This window comes from Pinus tabuliformis, chromosome 3_2, assembly GCF_031772625.1.
Source record: "Pinus tabuliformis cultivar Carrire ecotype Pingquan chromosome 3_2, CPIR1, whole genome shotgun sequence".
NCBI classification, from domain to species: domain Eukaryota; kingdom Viridiplantae; phylum Streptophyta; class Pinopsida; order Pinales; family Pinaceae; genus Pinus; species Pinus tabuliformis.
In genome coordinates, this window is record NC_142302.1 from 620,912,355 (window position 1) to 620,928,989 (window position 16,635).

At 41.7% G+C, this 16,635-nt stretch overlaps 1 protein-coding gene across 1 annotated transcript; it reads left to right on the top strand.

Annotated features, from left to right (window-relative positions):
- Positions 1-517: 517 nt before the first annotated feature.
- On the top strand, positions 518-16,059 carry SDG20 (SET domain protein 20). The gene is made up of 2 exons (XM_089416770.1): positions 518-1,373; positions 15,609-16,059. Exons 1-2 carry the CDS (start codon positions 638-640, stop codon positions 15,998-16,000), a joined length of 1,128 nt encoding a protein of 375 aa, XP_089272896.1. The 5' UTR covers positions 518-637; the 3' UTR covers positions 16,001-16,059.
- Positions 16,060-16,635: the final 576 nt, after the last annotated feature.

Genomic DNA, 16,635 nt, shown 5'->3' on the forward strand with positions numbered 1-16,635 from the left:
TTATTAAAATTATAAAATTTGATTATTAACATTAATAAAGAATAAATGAAATGCTATAACCCATTAATGCAAAGTGCATTGCCGCCCTTTACATTTATTCAAAGGAGTTGTCTATAATGCGACTTTTTGGAGATTTCGGTGACGGAATCCGACGGAAGAAATTGATGTTAAATCTTGATTTGTTGCAGTTAAAATGGTTTTTTAACTGCATATTTGGATTCAGCACCCTGAAAAATCCCTGGGACGCTTTCATTGTGCATAAACTAGCTATCAAACTTGTGATTCCCATAAATTCGTGCCGGATTTCGACCAGAAAAAACCGTCGGAAAGACTTAACCCGTCGGAAAGACTTTCAAAAAGTTGCGTTATAGACAGCTGCTTATTCAAATACATCATCCCAATAGTGGCACATTAATATTGGATTTATTGATCGCTGTTAAAATTATGACCAAGAATAAACACTTGATTATTGAATTTATAATGTTGATGGTTGATGTTATGGTAGACTTGGAATTCGTACATAAAATTGAATTTTTGATATTTCATCGTCAAATTTGTCATGGGGAGCCCGTAAACTTATGTAGTGAGATAGGTTTGCTTCACCGGTAGACGTTTCCCGCTCGGAATATGTAAAGAAATGGCGAAGAAATGCAAGGAGTATGAAAATTCGGGATTGGAATGGGCCGATTTGGTACTCCCATGGCTGCCGCCTCGTTCTCTTGCATCTATCGCTTCAGCTTGCAGGGCTCTCAGATCACTTTCAGAAAAAATCACGGCCCTTAGAATCGCAGACGCAGCGCGGGGATTAGAGAAATACCCCGTTCCAGTTTTGAATTCGGTGGACGATACTCTCTACCCTTATTTCCTCTATACTCCCACTTCGATTCCCGCAGTTTCTTCCCCAAAACAGCAATGGGGCCACTGCCCCACACAAAGCACTCTGGAAGCCAGGCCTTTAGCGGTGCACGCAGACTTTTTCGGATCGGCAGGATGCACTTGTGTGGATTGCTCTCAATCTCGCGCAGCCGCGCTTGGAAACCACGGGGACGAAAACGAACTGGTCCGCGGTATCGTGATCGAGGAATTTGGCGGCGAAGAGGGTTGCCCCTGCAATAAGCTTAGGGCTTATACAGAAGATGGCAGAATTTCTTTCCCGGATGGACATAGTGACACTCAGTTCGAGGGCTTCAATGTAGGCCCGCCGCTGGTTATGGAGTGCGGGCCAGCGTGCCGTTGCGGTTCGAGCTGCAGAAACCGGGTCTCGCAGCGCGGTTTGGCAGTCAGGGTCGCTGTCGTTAGGCATCCGAGGAAGGGATGGGGTTTGCATTCTTTGGAGTCAATTAGAAAGGGAGCCTTTGTTTGTGAGTATGCAGGTAAGGCTATTGGCTAACCCCCCCAGAAAATCTTTTTACTAAACACCGAATAAAAAATTAAAAGTGCAAACTATTAGATACTAAAACCCTAGCTCTTGCATATAAAATAGCCTGTCTTCATCCTGAAACAAAGAAATATGATTATTTCATAGCAGTCGACATTTTTGAGTTTGGGAGAGCAATTAGGAATGAAATACATGAAATCAGGCAGACGGTATCCTGATCCCGACTTTTGCAAAAAGTCAGGCAGACATTATCCGGATTCGTATATTATTTTCAGGGCATTATGTGAAAAGAATAATGTTTGAAAGCGCTTCGCGTTTTCTCTAATATTTTAATTGTACATAAAAACATAGTTAGCATATTTTAATTCGGATTCGGATTCATATTCCATACGATTTGGGAAAAACCTTACTGGAAAATTCCAGTTCAAAAAATTTCAAAAATATCCATCTCATTAATATGAAAAAAAGTTAAAACATACCAATAATATTTAAAATTTCTTGCTGAGCGCACTCGAAAGTGATCCCTAGAGTGAGAGACCATTTCTTTTTTTGAATGGGCGGGGCTAGTTCCCTATAGAAGCATCATGAGCCCTCTTTTTTTATGCATATATTACAAATACGTGTCAGAACTACGCTGACAACCGTCAAATCATTGATTTAATCACCATAGACACACATGAACGCCAGCATCAAGGCAACTGGACTGCGGCAGCAGCGCTGCAGGAATCGAAACGGGTCGGGGGGTGTGCAAACCATCTGCTCTGATTGTGAGGTTGACTCATTTTCCTTTGCACTTATTTGTGTGACAAAATAGGGTCAGGTTCTCATCACCACCATTCTTGTTGGCCTTTAACTCCATCCAAGTTTCCTCCTGGTTATAGTCATCCCACAACCTTTCAAAGTCAGGAAGAATTTTATGCAAAGTGTTTACCAGAGCTCAAATGAAAACAGAAAAATGGTCCTAAAGTAGAAACTGAAGGTCATTAAAATGGCTAAGACTCACTCCAGTGAGAGATGAGTTGGTAATTGTAGGTGAGATCATTGCACCCACTGAGTTGGTGAGGATTGCTTTGAATGGTCTTCCCAAGACTTAGGAGAATTTTGTGGATGGCATTGTTGCACGGGAAAACCTTCCCGATTGGGAGAGGTTGTGGGGTGATTGCATTCAGAATGAGATCAAAAAGAACCATTTGGGGCAGCCAAACAAGTGGAGGAGGATGTCAATGTGGCATTGTTATCAAGAGGCAACAAGGGCAGAGCAAAGAAGCAAGCTTCCAATAGTGGAGGCAACGGTAAAGGTAAAGGCAAGCAACAGAACAAGGGGAAGGATTATTCCAAAGTCAAGTGTTGGAATTGTTAAAAGTTGGGACACTATGCTGTTGTGTGTCCGAAGAAGAAGAACAAGAAAGGGAGAGACAAACCCATGGTAGCGAGCTTCTTAGATAGAGAGCCTCTCAGAGAGCTTTGATCGAGAGTTTGGGTTCATAGCTTGTGAAGCCACTAGTGCAGGATCACCTGCCATACAGGTTCAGAGGGAGTGTGGATTCCCTGCTACTAGCAGAGCATCTTCTAACATTTGGTATGTTGACAGTGGCGCTTCCTGCCACATGACATGAGTCAGAGAGTACTTCTCAGAGCTTTCAGAGGATGATACTGATATGGAGGTAGTACTTGGTGATGATAGCATGGTTAGAGCAGTCAGTGTGGGGACATTGACATTTGATAAGGGACCCAAACCTCCCTTGAAAGTGTCAGATGTTCTATATGTGCCTGGAATGAAGAAGAACTTGATATCCGTATCAACACTTGAGGACAGAGGGTATGATGTGTTATTCAGCAGATGGTAGGTGCTAGGGGAACTCCAATTTCTTCAGCTAGAGTGATTGGTGTGCGCCATGCAAGGTGTACAAGTTCTCATTCCAACCCCATGACATTGAGTAGCAGCATCCGAGACAGGACTGACAATAGATCTATCAATTCATAGTTGTGTGAGATTTGGCATCGTAGGATGGTGCACATGTATCATGGGGCCTTGAGTACATTGCGAGAGATCACCACTAGTGTGTCAGATTTCAGTTCTGATCACCTTGATGTATGCAGAGGATGTGCTATGGGGAAGTTTGCCAGATCCCCTTTTTTGGGCAGTGACAGTAGAGCGACTAGGATCCTTGACTTGATTCATATCGATGCGAGTGGTTGGATGTCTCATGTATCCTTGAGTGGCTATGAGTACTATGTTTTATTCATTGATGACCACTCCAGGAAGACTTGGATTTATTTTTTGAAGACTAAGAGTGAGGTTTTCAAGCGGTTTCAAGAGTTCAAAGCTCTTGTGGAGACCCAGACAGGTAGGAAGATCAAGGTCCTCGAGTTTGTTGATTTTTGTGTTGAGGCAGGCATTAGGAGGGAGTTCACAGTTCCTTACAACCCCCAACAGAATGGGGTTGCAGAGAGGAAGAACAGATCCATTGTAGGGGCTGCCAAAGCCATGCTTCATGATCAGGGGTTACCTTTATTTTTGTGGGCAGAGGCCTGCAACATTGCTGTGTACTTGCAGAACAGGAGTCCACATTGTGCCTTGGGGAATGTGACTCCGGAGGAGGCTTTTTCTAGGAAGAAGCCTGATGTTGGGCACTTTTGTATCTTTGGGTGCCTTACATATTCCTATGTCCCCAAGGAGAACAAGACAAAGCTAGAGCCTGCTACAGATAAGGGCATCTTTGTGGGTTATAGCAAGACCTCGAAAGCTTATCTGATTTATATTCCTGCGCAGAGGAAAGTGGTTGTCAGGCGGGATGTGAAGTTCGAGGAGAGAGCTTTCAGGAGGTCACAGGAGTTAAAGTATGCAGAGTCACCAGACCCTTAGGAGCAGGGATCCAGTGGTCAGGGATCAGGGGCTACATCGATTACAATTTTAGGTCCATCAATGAGCAGTGGCTCTTAGAGTTAGGTGGGTGGTTCTTCGGGCAGCATGCAGGGCAGTCCACAGAGTAGTTCATAGGGTAGTCCACTAATGGACAGTTCGCATCGTACTTCAACATCTACAAGCACAGATTCAGGCATGAGGTTAGTTGGCAGGCCTTTAGGAGTTCAGGTTTCTGATCATGATGAGGATTCTTTCACTCCGGTGGGAGAAGTATGCTCGGGAAGAGGAAGCCCAAGTGGCTTCAAGATACCTTGCGCGAGGCCACATCAATCGTTGGGCCAAAGAGGCATGTTAGAGAGAGTAAACCACCTGAGCGGTTCTGTATTTACATGGCATTGGTAACAAGCATTGTTGACTCTGAGCCTTCTAGTTATGAGGAGGCAGTGAACCAACAGGTCTGGAGAGAGGCCATGATGGAGTATTCTTCTATTATGAAGAATGATGTTTGGGAGGTAGTGCTGAGGCCTGAAGGTAAATCAGTTGTTACTTCCAGATGGGTCTACAAGATGAAGCATGCTGCAGATGGCAGCGTCGAGAAGTTCAAGGTTCGATTTGTGGCGAGGGTTCTCACAAGTAGAGGGTTGACTATGAGGAGACCTTCGCTCCCGTAGCTCGATATACATTTATTTGCTCCATTATATCGATTGCAGCAGAGATGGGTTATAAGATCCACCAGATGGATGTGAAGACTGCATTTCTCAATGGCTTCATTCAGGAGGAGGTTTATATTGAGCAGCCGTAGGGCTTTGAGGTGCATGGGAAGGAGTCCCGTGCATGCAGATTGAAAACGACACTATGGCGTGAAGCAAGCTCCTAGAGCTTGGTACTCTAGGATTGATACATACTTGCAGCAGTTGGGTTTCACAAAGAGTGAGGCTGATCCGAACTTATACTTCATTGTGGTGGGTGAGGAGCCTCTCATTCTGGTGTTGTATGTTGGTGACTTGATCATCAATGGTGCAGAGAGACTCATTGAGTGCTGCAAGAAAGATCTTGCTTCAGAGTTTGAGATGAAGGATAACGACTTGATGCATTATTTTATGGGATTGGAGGTGTGGCAAGAGGAGGGGCATTTCTTCTTTGGACAAGGGAAGTACATTGTGGATATTATTAGCAGATTTCACATGGAGAACTACAAATCCAAGCAGATTTCACATGGAGGACTGCAAATCCATGTCTACACCTATGATCACTAATTGGAAGAAGCTTCATGCTTCTGATTCTGAGTTGGTGGATCTTACTCTATACAGACAACTGATTAGTAAATTGATGTATTTGGTCAACACTCGACCAGATGTATATTTTGCAGTTAGCACTATGAGTCAGTTCATGTGTGAGCCCAGGAGAGTGCACTGGGTGGTTGCAAAACACATTCTTCGTTACTTGTAGGGACTGTGGATTTTGGTCTAGATTATAGACAGGGTGATGGAGTGAGACTGGCAGGGTACACGGATTTAGATTGGGCAGGTTGTGCTTCAGATAGGAAGAGTACTTCTGGGTGCTGTTTTGGGTTGGGTTCGACAGTTGTGTCGTGGATTAGCCGGAAATAACAGTCAGTTGCATTGAGCTCAACTGAGGCAGAGTATATGGTTGCTAGTTTGGTTAGTTGTGAGGCCATATGGCTTCGCAAGATGTTTGGTTTATTTGGTCAGACATTGAGACCTTCGGTAATTTACTGTGATAATCAGACTTGCATAAAACTCATGGAGAATCAAGTTTTTCATGACAGGTCAAAGCATATTGAGATCAAGTATCACTTCATTAGAGACTATGTCCAAAATACAAATGAGCAGGTAGCGAACATTTTCACCAAAGCCTTACCACAGGGCAAGCATTTCTACTTCAGAGACAAGATGAGAGTGGTGAGGAACACTTTCCTCGGTAAGAGGGAGTGTTAAAATTTGGGTACCAGAGGACAAGTGGTTCCCTAAGGCTTTGATCTTTGGCCTAGGGAAGTGTCCAAATTTATTTGTACTTTTCTCGTAAAGTGACTTTATAAGTGGTAAAGTTACATTCTAATTTAAAGGTGACTTTATTAAAGTCAATGAAGAAATAAGAGCCTAATAGTTAAGAGCATGTGTTTCCTCCTAAGAGGTCACAGGTTCAAAACCAGAGGGGGGTAGAGTATGTATGCCTTCGTAGACTTAGCAATCAAATCGCTGCGCGAAGGTGGGTCCCTTGTCCCACAAAAAAGGGGGTCTCGTACACCAATTTGGTGTCTGACTTGGTTGTGACCTTAAAAATGGATATTATTATTATTATTATTTAGAAAGTGAAAAAATGACTATGGAAATAAAAGGCTAAGTGGGTCTTTATTTAAGTGGGTGAGTTAAAAAATAGAAAGTGAGAATTAAATGCACATTTATTCACATCCCTAGATCTAAATGAATCTCAACCATTAGATCATAGGGTAACCAAAAAGGTCATTTAGAGAGTAAAAGGAGGAGAAAAGAAAGAAAGATCAAATTTATTCTTTCATGAACATTTGAGAGAAAGAGAAGAGAGAGCAAGGAGAAAATTTCTAAGCAGTGAGGAAGTGAAGGAAAGCAACAAGAAGACATTTAAACAAATATGGGCAACACCATTTATTGGCACGCATCCCAAGGCAAAATCGTACAACAAGAGAAAGGCACATAAATTGAGGAAGAGAGATAGCAACATGGCACAAATTTCGAGGCAAATTTGGGCATGATTTTCGAGGTAGTTGCACTGCTAAAATCCATATGGTCTGTACAACAAGTTTTGGGCATGTTTTTCGAGGCAAGCCATACAACATTTAATGTTGTTTTATTGCTGGAAATTTATTGTTTTGGTTGTTTGTTGATTGGCACGGTTTTCGAGGTGGAGTTCAAGCACGAAAATCGAGATAAGTTGTAATTTGTGGTCGCTGGAATTTTTACTGTGTATTTCAGTTTCTCTGTAAAATCACTTTCAGAAATAAAGAAGAGCTCTCAAATTGGTTTTCCCCAAGAGTTGTAGGGGGTTTTTCCAGGGTCACATTGACCAAAAATCACTGTGTTATTTTCTGTGGCTATCATAATTTTGTTGTGTTTTATTTCTACAATTTCAGCAGTTGTGAAATCTCTAAATTTGTGTTTTCAGAAAATATTGTTATTTCCAGATTTTAGAATTTTTATCATGCTTGGATTTAAAATTAAATGCATGGAGTGATAAGGAAAACTGATAACTGGATTGGGGGTTGAAATTTCTTCACAATTACTATATTTGGTAGTTTTTCGGGTCCTAAACTTCGTACGCTGGTTTGAGGGACTAAAATAAGTTTATAGGGGAATTGTAGAGACCGGAAAAGTCCCCATATGGTTTACTAGTTTGTTTTTGGCTTCCTCTTCGAGATCTTTGAAAGGAGGTATTATGATAGCCAAACGGAGATTGTATGCCAAAGTTATGACCTCGGGAAGTTGATGTACCAATTTACCCAAACAAGGCCCACAATTTTGATGCTTCATCTCCTAGGGTTAGGTTTTTGGTTGTTTAGGGTTTTCCATTGTTTCTTAATAATAAATAGGCCTTTTAGCCTCATTGTAACACAATTCATAGGCATGTAGCCGCCACATCTCTTCTCAGAGATAAGCTACCATTGCCCGAGCTACTTTATTTCCATTTCTGTATGTAAGCATATTTCAGTGCTTTGATATTAATGAAATGAAGTTTTATTTCTGCGGCATCTCAGTGTTTATGTGTATATCTGTATTTTGTTGCGTTCCTGCATAAGTCCGGACTAGTGGTATCAAAGCGGTCTACTCTTTCTCTGTTTTTCTTTGCATGTCCCCAACGAGGTCAGGGTATAAGGAGTTAAGTCTCAAACTGGTTGAACCTTTGCAAGACCAGCCTCACAAACCTCGATGACTTACCATGGTAGAAGAAAAGAAAGACGAGGGGGCGAGAGTTCCTTTCAAAATATTGCTTGAGGAAGCCCTCCAACGACAAAGGAATGTAATGATGGATAACTTTGCCCAAATCATTCGGTGACTACCCACAAGCGACACATCATCTAAGAGCCACTCTGGAGTCTCCACTCCTTTTAAGGTACAAGTTAACTTTGACATTCCCATATTTGAAGGACAGATAGATGCAAACGCCGTAGATAGATGGGTAAATCTGTTGGAAGGATATTTACCAGTTCATGACTTTTCCAATCGATAAAAGATTACTTTTGCACTCCTCAAAGCTGCCACACATGCCAAGGACTGGTGGGAAACCTACTGCGAACAAAAGGACGAGAGGGAATCCTCACTGTTTTCAATTGCACCAACTTGGAATTCTTTTCGAGACGTCATCAAGGAACAATATTACCCTGTTGGGAGCTATGAAGATAAATACATAAAGTGGACCACGCCGTGACAGGGAAGGGACCAAGTTGTGCCATAGTTCACAAATGTTTTCCATACCCTTCGCACGAAGCTGGGTATAAAGGATTCTGAGCAGCATTTGGTACTCAAGTACCGCAATTGTCTACACAAGTACATCCAGGACGAGATGGAGTTCTTGGACATCTCCTTGCTTGGCATCGCCTATCGATACACTGTCAAGATCGAGCATAAATTTAAACAGAAGAAGTGTGATTTTGAATCTGCGAATCCAAAGCAAGGGAAAGGCTCCCCCAAACCGAAAAACAAAGAACAAAGCCAAGGCGGGGCGGCCCAAGACAAATCGTCGAATCTGCAAACGAAGAACAACACCACGAAGGCAAAGAAGGACACGGGGAAATGGTGTGAGTTCCATAAGAGCCCCACTCACAACATAAGTGAGTGCCAAGCCAAGCAGTCACTGATGGTCGAGCTGAAGGCTCCCGAATCAGATGCATGTTCCGAGTCTGAGTCAGAAACTGACAAGGGGAATGACAAAGGGAAGCAAATATTGATGCAGAGCCTAGTGCCACTGTCGCCACCACCAAGATCCAGAAGGATGAGCTGGAAGATCTAGAGGAGGGGGAGCGACTCTTCTACTCATAGATGTGGGTGAAGGGTTCTCTGCTGCAATTCATTATCGATAGTGGGAGCCAAAAGAACCTCATTTCAACAGAGATTGTGAAGTAGTTGGGCCTACCAACCACACCACATTCACATCCGTACGTCATCGGGTGGCTTCACCAAGGGCGAGATCTCCGCGTCAGCCAACAGTGCCACCTTCCTTACAACATCAAACCCTTCACAAATGAGGTATTGTGCGATGTTGCTCCTCTTGAAGTTTGTGATGTTTTATTAGGCCAACCATACTTGTGGAAGACATGCTGTGTATGAGTGTAGGCCTTGCATTGTTATTATTACTTTGGGCAATAAGTTGTACAGGATACCAGATGTAGCACCGCCTACCGCTGTTTCTTTGATCACTGCAAAGCAATGTAGTAGGATCATTTCCCAGACTAGGGAATTTGTTTTTCTTATGATTCTCCCTCAGGGCAAGAAGAAGATTGTGGTCACGACCTCTAGATAGTGCTCCTTCGCATGACAACAACAGATGGACAAGGTTGTAGAGGAGTATAGGGACATATTCACCTCATCGACAAGGGTACCTCTGCACTGTCAGGTCAAGCACTCCATTGATCTGACCCTGGGCGTGCCGCTACCCAATGGACCGATCTATCGACGCTCTGTTCTAGAGAACGATGAAATCAAGAGGCAGATTCAGGAGCTGTTGCAAAAAGGGCACATTAGGCCAAGTTCATCACCCTGTGGGAGCTCGATCGTGTTGGTACAGAAGAAGGACGGGACCTGGAGACTTTGTATTGACTATCGAGCACTGAACAAGATCATTGTTCGGAATAGGTATCCAATCCCACAAATTGATGACCTTTTGGACCAGCTCAAGGGGGCCAAATATTTCAGCAAGATTGACTTGAAATCTGGTTATCACCAGGTATCGATCAAACCCTTTGATGTGTGGAAGACTGCCTTCAAATCCAAGGAGGGCATTGCCTTCAAATCTAAGGAGGGTCTTTTCGAATGGCTGGTCATGCTTTTCGGGTTGACGAATGCCCCCACAACCTTCATTAGGTTGATGGACGACATCTTGCGACTCTTCACCAACTCATTTGTGGTGGTGTATTTGGATGACATTCTGATCTTCAGCTAGAGTTGGGAAGAACACCTCCACCATATTTGACAGGTCCTCCAAACCCTGCGACAACACAAGTTATGTGCCAATTTGGAGAAATGCACTTTTGGTATGACCTAGGTTCAATATCTAGGGTACATCATTGATGAGCGGGGTGTGCATGTGGACCCAACCAAGATACAAGTCATTTGGGATTGGCCAACCCCAACCACTCTAATAGAGCTCCGCAACTTTCTGGGTCTTGCCAACTTCTACCGCAGGTTCATGTTGGGGTTCTTTCATATCACTTGGCCTTTGAGTCAAGTCACCAGGGGGGGCGAAAGAAAAGTTTTTTTGGTCCGAATCCCAACTGAAGGCGTTTGCCGAGTTGAAGCATCCCCTTTGCTCTGCACCAATGCTCACATTACTAGACTTGCAACAACCATTTGAGATCGAGACAAATGCCTTTGACTATGCTATTTTTCCAGAATTTGGTAATACATACCAGACACTCTTGGAAGGCAAGCAACTTCCAAAATTTCACCCCAAAATGCACTGTTATGCCACCTGGGACATGTCTTTATTCCTTCAAGCAAGCGTGCGAAGATGATCTGGGAGGCGCACTACAGTCAGGTCGCTGGGCTTTTCGGGGTAGAGATAACAATGGTAGTGTTGCAGAAGTATTTTTATTGGTCGAACCTTCAACAAGATGTTGGGAAGTACATCAGATCTTGCATTGCTTGTGCCATTGCCAAACTGACCATCAAGAAGCAAGGCTTATATACTCCTTTGCCTACTCCTAGTCGACCTTGGGAATCCATCTCCATGGATTACATGTCAGGCCTTCCTTCTACTAAGCATGGCAACAACGTCGTTTTCGTGCTCATCGATAAATTCTCTAAGATGGCCATTCTGGCGGCCTGTAAGAAGAGTATCACAACAGAAGCCACTGTCAAGCTCTTTTTCGAACAAGTGGGTACATTTCGGGATCCCAGTCCATTATTTTAGATCGGGACAGCAGGGTCCTAAGTACATTTTGGTAAAGTCTTTGGTCGATGTTGGATACCGGCTCACTAAGTTCACGACTTTCCACCCCCAAACTGATGGCCAAACAGAGGTCGTCAACATGATGATCGTATATATTCTGTGTACTATTATTTCAGATCGGGACAACAAGTTCCTAAGCACATTTTGGTTAAGTCTCTGGTCGATGTTGGATACCATGCTCACTAAGTCCACGACATTCCACCCCCAAACTGATGGCCAAACAGAGGTCGTCAATAGGATGATCGTATATATTCTGTGTATGTATACCTCGAAGCATCCACACACATGGGATGAAAGCCTCCCCTATGTCCAACACAACTACAACAAAGATCTCCATAGCTGAATTGGACACAACCCCTTTCAGGTGGGGTTGGGATTCCAGCCACTCTGTCTCATTGATGTGGCCATACCATTTGTAGTTACTCAAGCAGATTCGGCTCATGTCCAATCTGAAGCTGATAGGGTTAACAACTTCATTGAGTGCATTCAGCACATCCGCCAACAGGTCCATGACATATTGGACAAAGTCAATGCTAAGTACAAGCAGCGTCATGATCAACATCGGGTACCACACAAGTTCTAGGTGGGTGACAAAGTTTGGTTACATTTGCAGAAGGAGCGCCTCGTTGGGCCCCACTGCAAGCTTTGCCCGCTCCGATATGGGCCTTATACCATCACTAAGGCTGTAGGGGACAATGCTTTTGAGCTCAACATTCCACCATTCCTTGGCTTGCACCTAATGTTCAATGTGGACCGCCTTCGACCATACTTTCCACCATTACTAGACACATCAGACATTGCAGAACAACTCACACGAACAAAGTTAAATCCAGGCTGCATGGAACAGGCCACAATTGATTGGATCATGGACACGCAGATCAAGAACACTCGCCAACAAAAGATCCAACTGTATCGAGTTGTCAAAACCTCCTTCACCAAGGCAAGTGGCTCACCAGCGACCAATTTCAGCAGAAGTTTCCCTATTTCATGGAGGCACTCAATGCAATGGGGACCATTGCTTCCTAAGGGGGGAGGACTGATCTAGGTGGATATTGGTGGCCACCCACCTATTCTACTTGGACCCCCACTGTTGTTTCTTTAAAGTTTTCTTAATTGTAGCACAACTTACTAATTTTCGTAGTTTTTTGGGTCCTAAACTTTCGAAGCCGTTTTGAGGGACTAAAAGACATTTTTAGGGAAAACAAAGAGATCGGAAAAGTCCCAAACTAGTTTATTGGTTTGTTTTCGGCCTTCTCTTTGAGATCTTCGAAATGAGGTATTATGATAGCCAAACAGAGATTGTATGCCAAAATTACGACCTCGGGAAGTTGATGTACCAATTTACCCAAACATGGCCCACAGTGTTGGCGCTTTATCTCTTAGGGTTAGGTTTTTGGATGTTTAGGGTTTTCCATTGTTTCTTAATAATAAATAGGCCTTTTAGCCTCATTGTAACACAATTCAGAGACATGTAGCCGTCAGTTCTCTTCACAAAGATAGGCTACCATCACCTGAGCTAGTTTATTTCCATTTCTGTATGTAAGCATATTTCAGTTCTTCGATATTAATGAAATGAAGTTTTATTTATGCTGCATCTCTGTGTTTATGTGTACATCTGTATTTTGTTGCATTCCTGCATAAGTCTGGATCACTGTCCAAGAGCAACAATCTCTCAGATACACAATGCTAGGCATCTTTGAGCAGTTTAATTATGAGTCAACCTAACCACTTAGTAAACTCTGCCCATTTTTTTATTATTGTAAGTGTAGCTGAGTATCTAGCTAAGAAAAGTTCAAAGTAATGATTGATTTAGGCTAGTTAAGGCTAAGTTCAAGCTGACATAGTGAAGACTTTGATTAATCATTATCATAGAGTTCAAATATACATGAAAGTACTAATAAATAATAGAAAGTATTATCCCTTGATGGGCCTTTGTAGGGGGTTCATCAGATATAAGCTAAGGTTATTCTTCTTTTTGTAAAGTTACATTTTATTTTCTTAAAGTGTTAGTTGTTTCTGTTTCAAGCTGTATTTAAAATGTCAGACATTGATCAGAGTCATTAATTGAATTTATTGAACATAGAAAACTTCTCCCATCTTTAAATTTGGCAATAACAAATTGCATCTATTGCATTCATCAAGTATAGCAACACGACTGCAAGTATTTTCTGTCAATTATTGGGGACAATGCCAATCTGATAATGATTGCAATATATGTCCTCAATGTAATTAACCTGTCTGTTGTTTTATCTGGTGAAAAACTGGGGTGGGTGAAAGGAATGGATAAAAGGTATCTGAAAATGGTATGCAGGTTTCACAATTCCTATAACTTCAGTTCTGTAAAAAGCAATTTGTTTCTGATCTGTAGATAATGCCATAAATTAACTTGATTTTGCTTCCAGTGTTGCATGCTTGCATAATTTATTTGACGCTGAAGTTTGTCTGTTGATATCTATTTTCTATTGGTGTCATGTATGAATTAAATAATTCTAATGTAAATATTACATAATGCATTTTACATGTATGGAAAAGATGTAAAATGATTGACTATGGAACAATTACCAAGTGCCAGAGGTTGGGGGTGTATTTGAATTGTGTTATCAAAGATTTACAAATTGCTAGAGGTTGAAGGTGCATTTTAATTGTGTTAACACCTTCATCAAAGGTTTACTAAGTGCTGGAGATTGGTGGTGTATTTGAATTGTGTTAGACATTCCTTGATCGCTTTTGATTGTGTTTTATGTGGCCTCTATGCACTTGCTCACATGCAGACTAGTTTCTTTGAAATTTCCTCTGTACTCTTATGATTTGACAAATACTCATATTATACAGTATACAGTCACATGTTCATTTGCTTGGGGTTTACAATGTAAGATATTCCATGGGTTCTTGTGGCATGTTAGCAGCAGGGAAGTTTTGTCCAGTATATGGTGAACCCTTGAACATGTTATAACTAGTTTTGGGTGGTCTCACTTCTCACATTGGTGTTCTTTATGGGTTGCATCTTCTTATCTCTATACTGGCAGAGATCTTATGTGCACACCCACACCCAACCCTCCCCCCTAAACACACACATATGATGATGATGAATTACGAAAGAATTACAAGTGCTAGAGGTTGGAGATGCATTTGGATTGTGTTAAAACATTTTTTGAATGCTTTTAAGGGTGCTTGTGTAAATGCCACATGCACCATCGCCTCCACTCATCTGCTGACATGCAGACTTTACTCCTTTTGCTTCTAGTGTTTTATCATTTGATAAAGACACATATTGTACAGTTGCTTTCTACTACTTCATTTACTTAGGGTTCATAACAATTCTTTCCATGTATCGCTGAGCCACTGACTCAACCACTCGAGATAACTCCAATTGACACACACACATATTGATGATGATGATGAAAAACTATCAAAGAATTACTGGGTGTGAGAGGTTGGAGGTGCATTTGAATTGTTAGTTTTCCTTGGAGGGTGCTCGTGTAATTGCCATGTGGATAACAGCTTTTGCTCTCTTCCCCACATGCATTCTCCACTCCTCCAGCAATTTCCTTTATAGTTTGTGACGATTGGACAAATCCTCATGTTATACTGTGGCATTCTCGTATTTCATGTGCCTATGGTTGGGTTCATGATAAAAGGCCTTCCATGAATTCTCGTGGCATGCAGCAGTAGGGTGAATTTCTCCAGTAATTTGGCAATCCCTTGCATACATTATTTTGTTATACTTCCATATGCAAAAAGTCGTTCTTATGACTAGTTTTGTGTTGGTCCCACTTCATTTCATATTGGTGTTTTGGATTGGTCTCACTACATCTCATATTGGTGTTTTTGCGCTGTTCATTTTGACTGCTTTACATTGCCAATGAGTGTTTTTTCCTTAGCTCTTTTCATTCCATTCTTGTCCAGTTTGCCTTCTATCTGGTTTTATCAGTTTAATTTGTTATGTATTGACTATCGAGGGCTTTTCTTCAGTTGCACCATAATCACGTTCTTCATTATATTTATATTGCTATGGCTGCTGTTCTGTGGTGACTGTAGTGCATGTTGATATACAATTAAAGTCTCTGCTAACTCTTTTTGTTTGTTTGTTTGGATTTATCTTGTGGGCTACGTGTCTGTCTTTGACGGTTGTTTTTAAAGATTTTTCTAGGGTAGATCCAATGGCTTTCAAAACTAAGTATGCAATTCTTTTGATATATGCAGGTGAACTTTTGACAATAGTTGAAGCTAGAGAAAGGCAACGGCGTTATGATGATTCCATTTTGAGCAAGCACAATTTTCGTTCTGCTCTTTTGGTCATAAGAGAGCATTTGCCTTCGGGTAAAGCATGCATGCGGATGAATATTGATGCCACAAAAATTGGTAATGTAGCTAGATTCATTAACCACTCATGTGATGGGGGTAATTTACTACCTACTTTGGTTCGCTGTTCGGGGTCAATTCTTGCTAGGCTATGTTTCTTTGCTTCAAGAGATATTTGTGAAGGTGAGGAGTTGACTTTTTGCTATGGAACTGTTCAGAGAAACTCAAAAATGTCACCTTGCTTTTGCAACACCCCTGTCTGTTGTGGCATGTTACCATCAGAGGCAACATGAATACTTAACTATTGCTTTTCTGATTTCTATAGATATCAAATTGATATATCTTTGTTAAATTTTAGTTGGTAAATTAGCACGTGCGAGTAATGAATATCTCGCAAGATTTTCATATCAAATTTTTAAATGGTAAATGAGATATGCTATTCTTTTAATCAGGATACTAATGTAGAGCAAGAACAAAAACAGTATTAGAATAGAAGTAAATCAGAAAAGCCGGGGTCTTCCATGAAAAGATGGAATCCATATCCCCACAGGGGTACATGTGAAGATAAGGGTGAAAGTGACTTTTCCATTCCTCTACGCACACCTAACATGGCTTCATGACAAGCTATTAATTATTACACCTTAGAATTGATTTATTCACAATAAATTTCAGTTCATTTACATACATCTCACGTGACTTTGTAACAAGCAGCTAATTATTACACGCTATAATTTATTTATTTCCCATAAACTTAACCTGACACTATTATGGCTCATTGACCTCAAAATACATATTTTCTTTTAGTGTCTACTGACCATAGAGACACCGTTTATATATCATTTAAACCCTCTGCACTTTCATGCTCAAAATGAATGAGATACAAACACTATTATGGCTCATTGACATGAAAATACATATTGACTTTTCT

Excerpts from the sequence above, each read along its gene's own strand:
- SDG20 (XM_089416770.1), top strand. The coding sequence starts at position 638 with ATGGCGAAGAAATGCAAGGAGTATGAAAATTCGGGATTGGAATGGGCC. Across the intron at positions 1,374-15,608 it reads CTTTGTTTGTGAGTATGCAG|GTGAACTTTTGACAATAGTT; the intron begins GTAAGGCTATTG and ends TGATATATGCAG.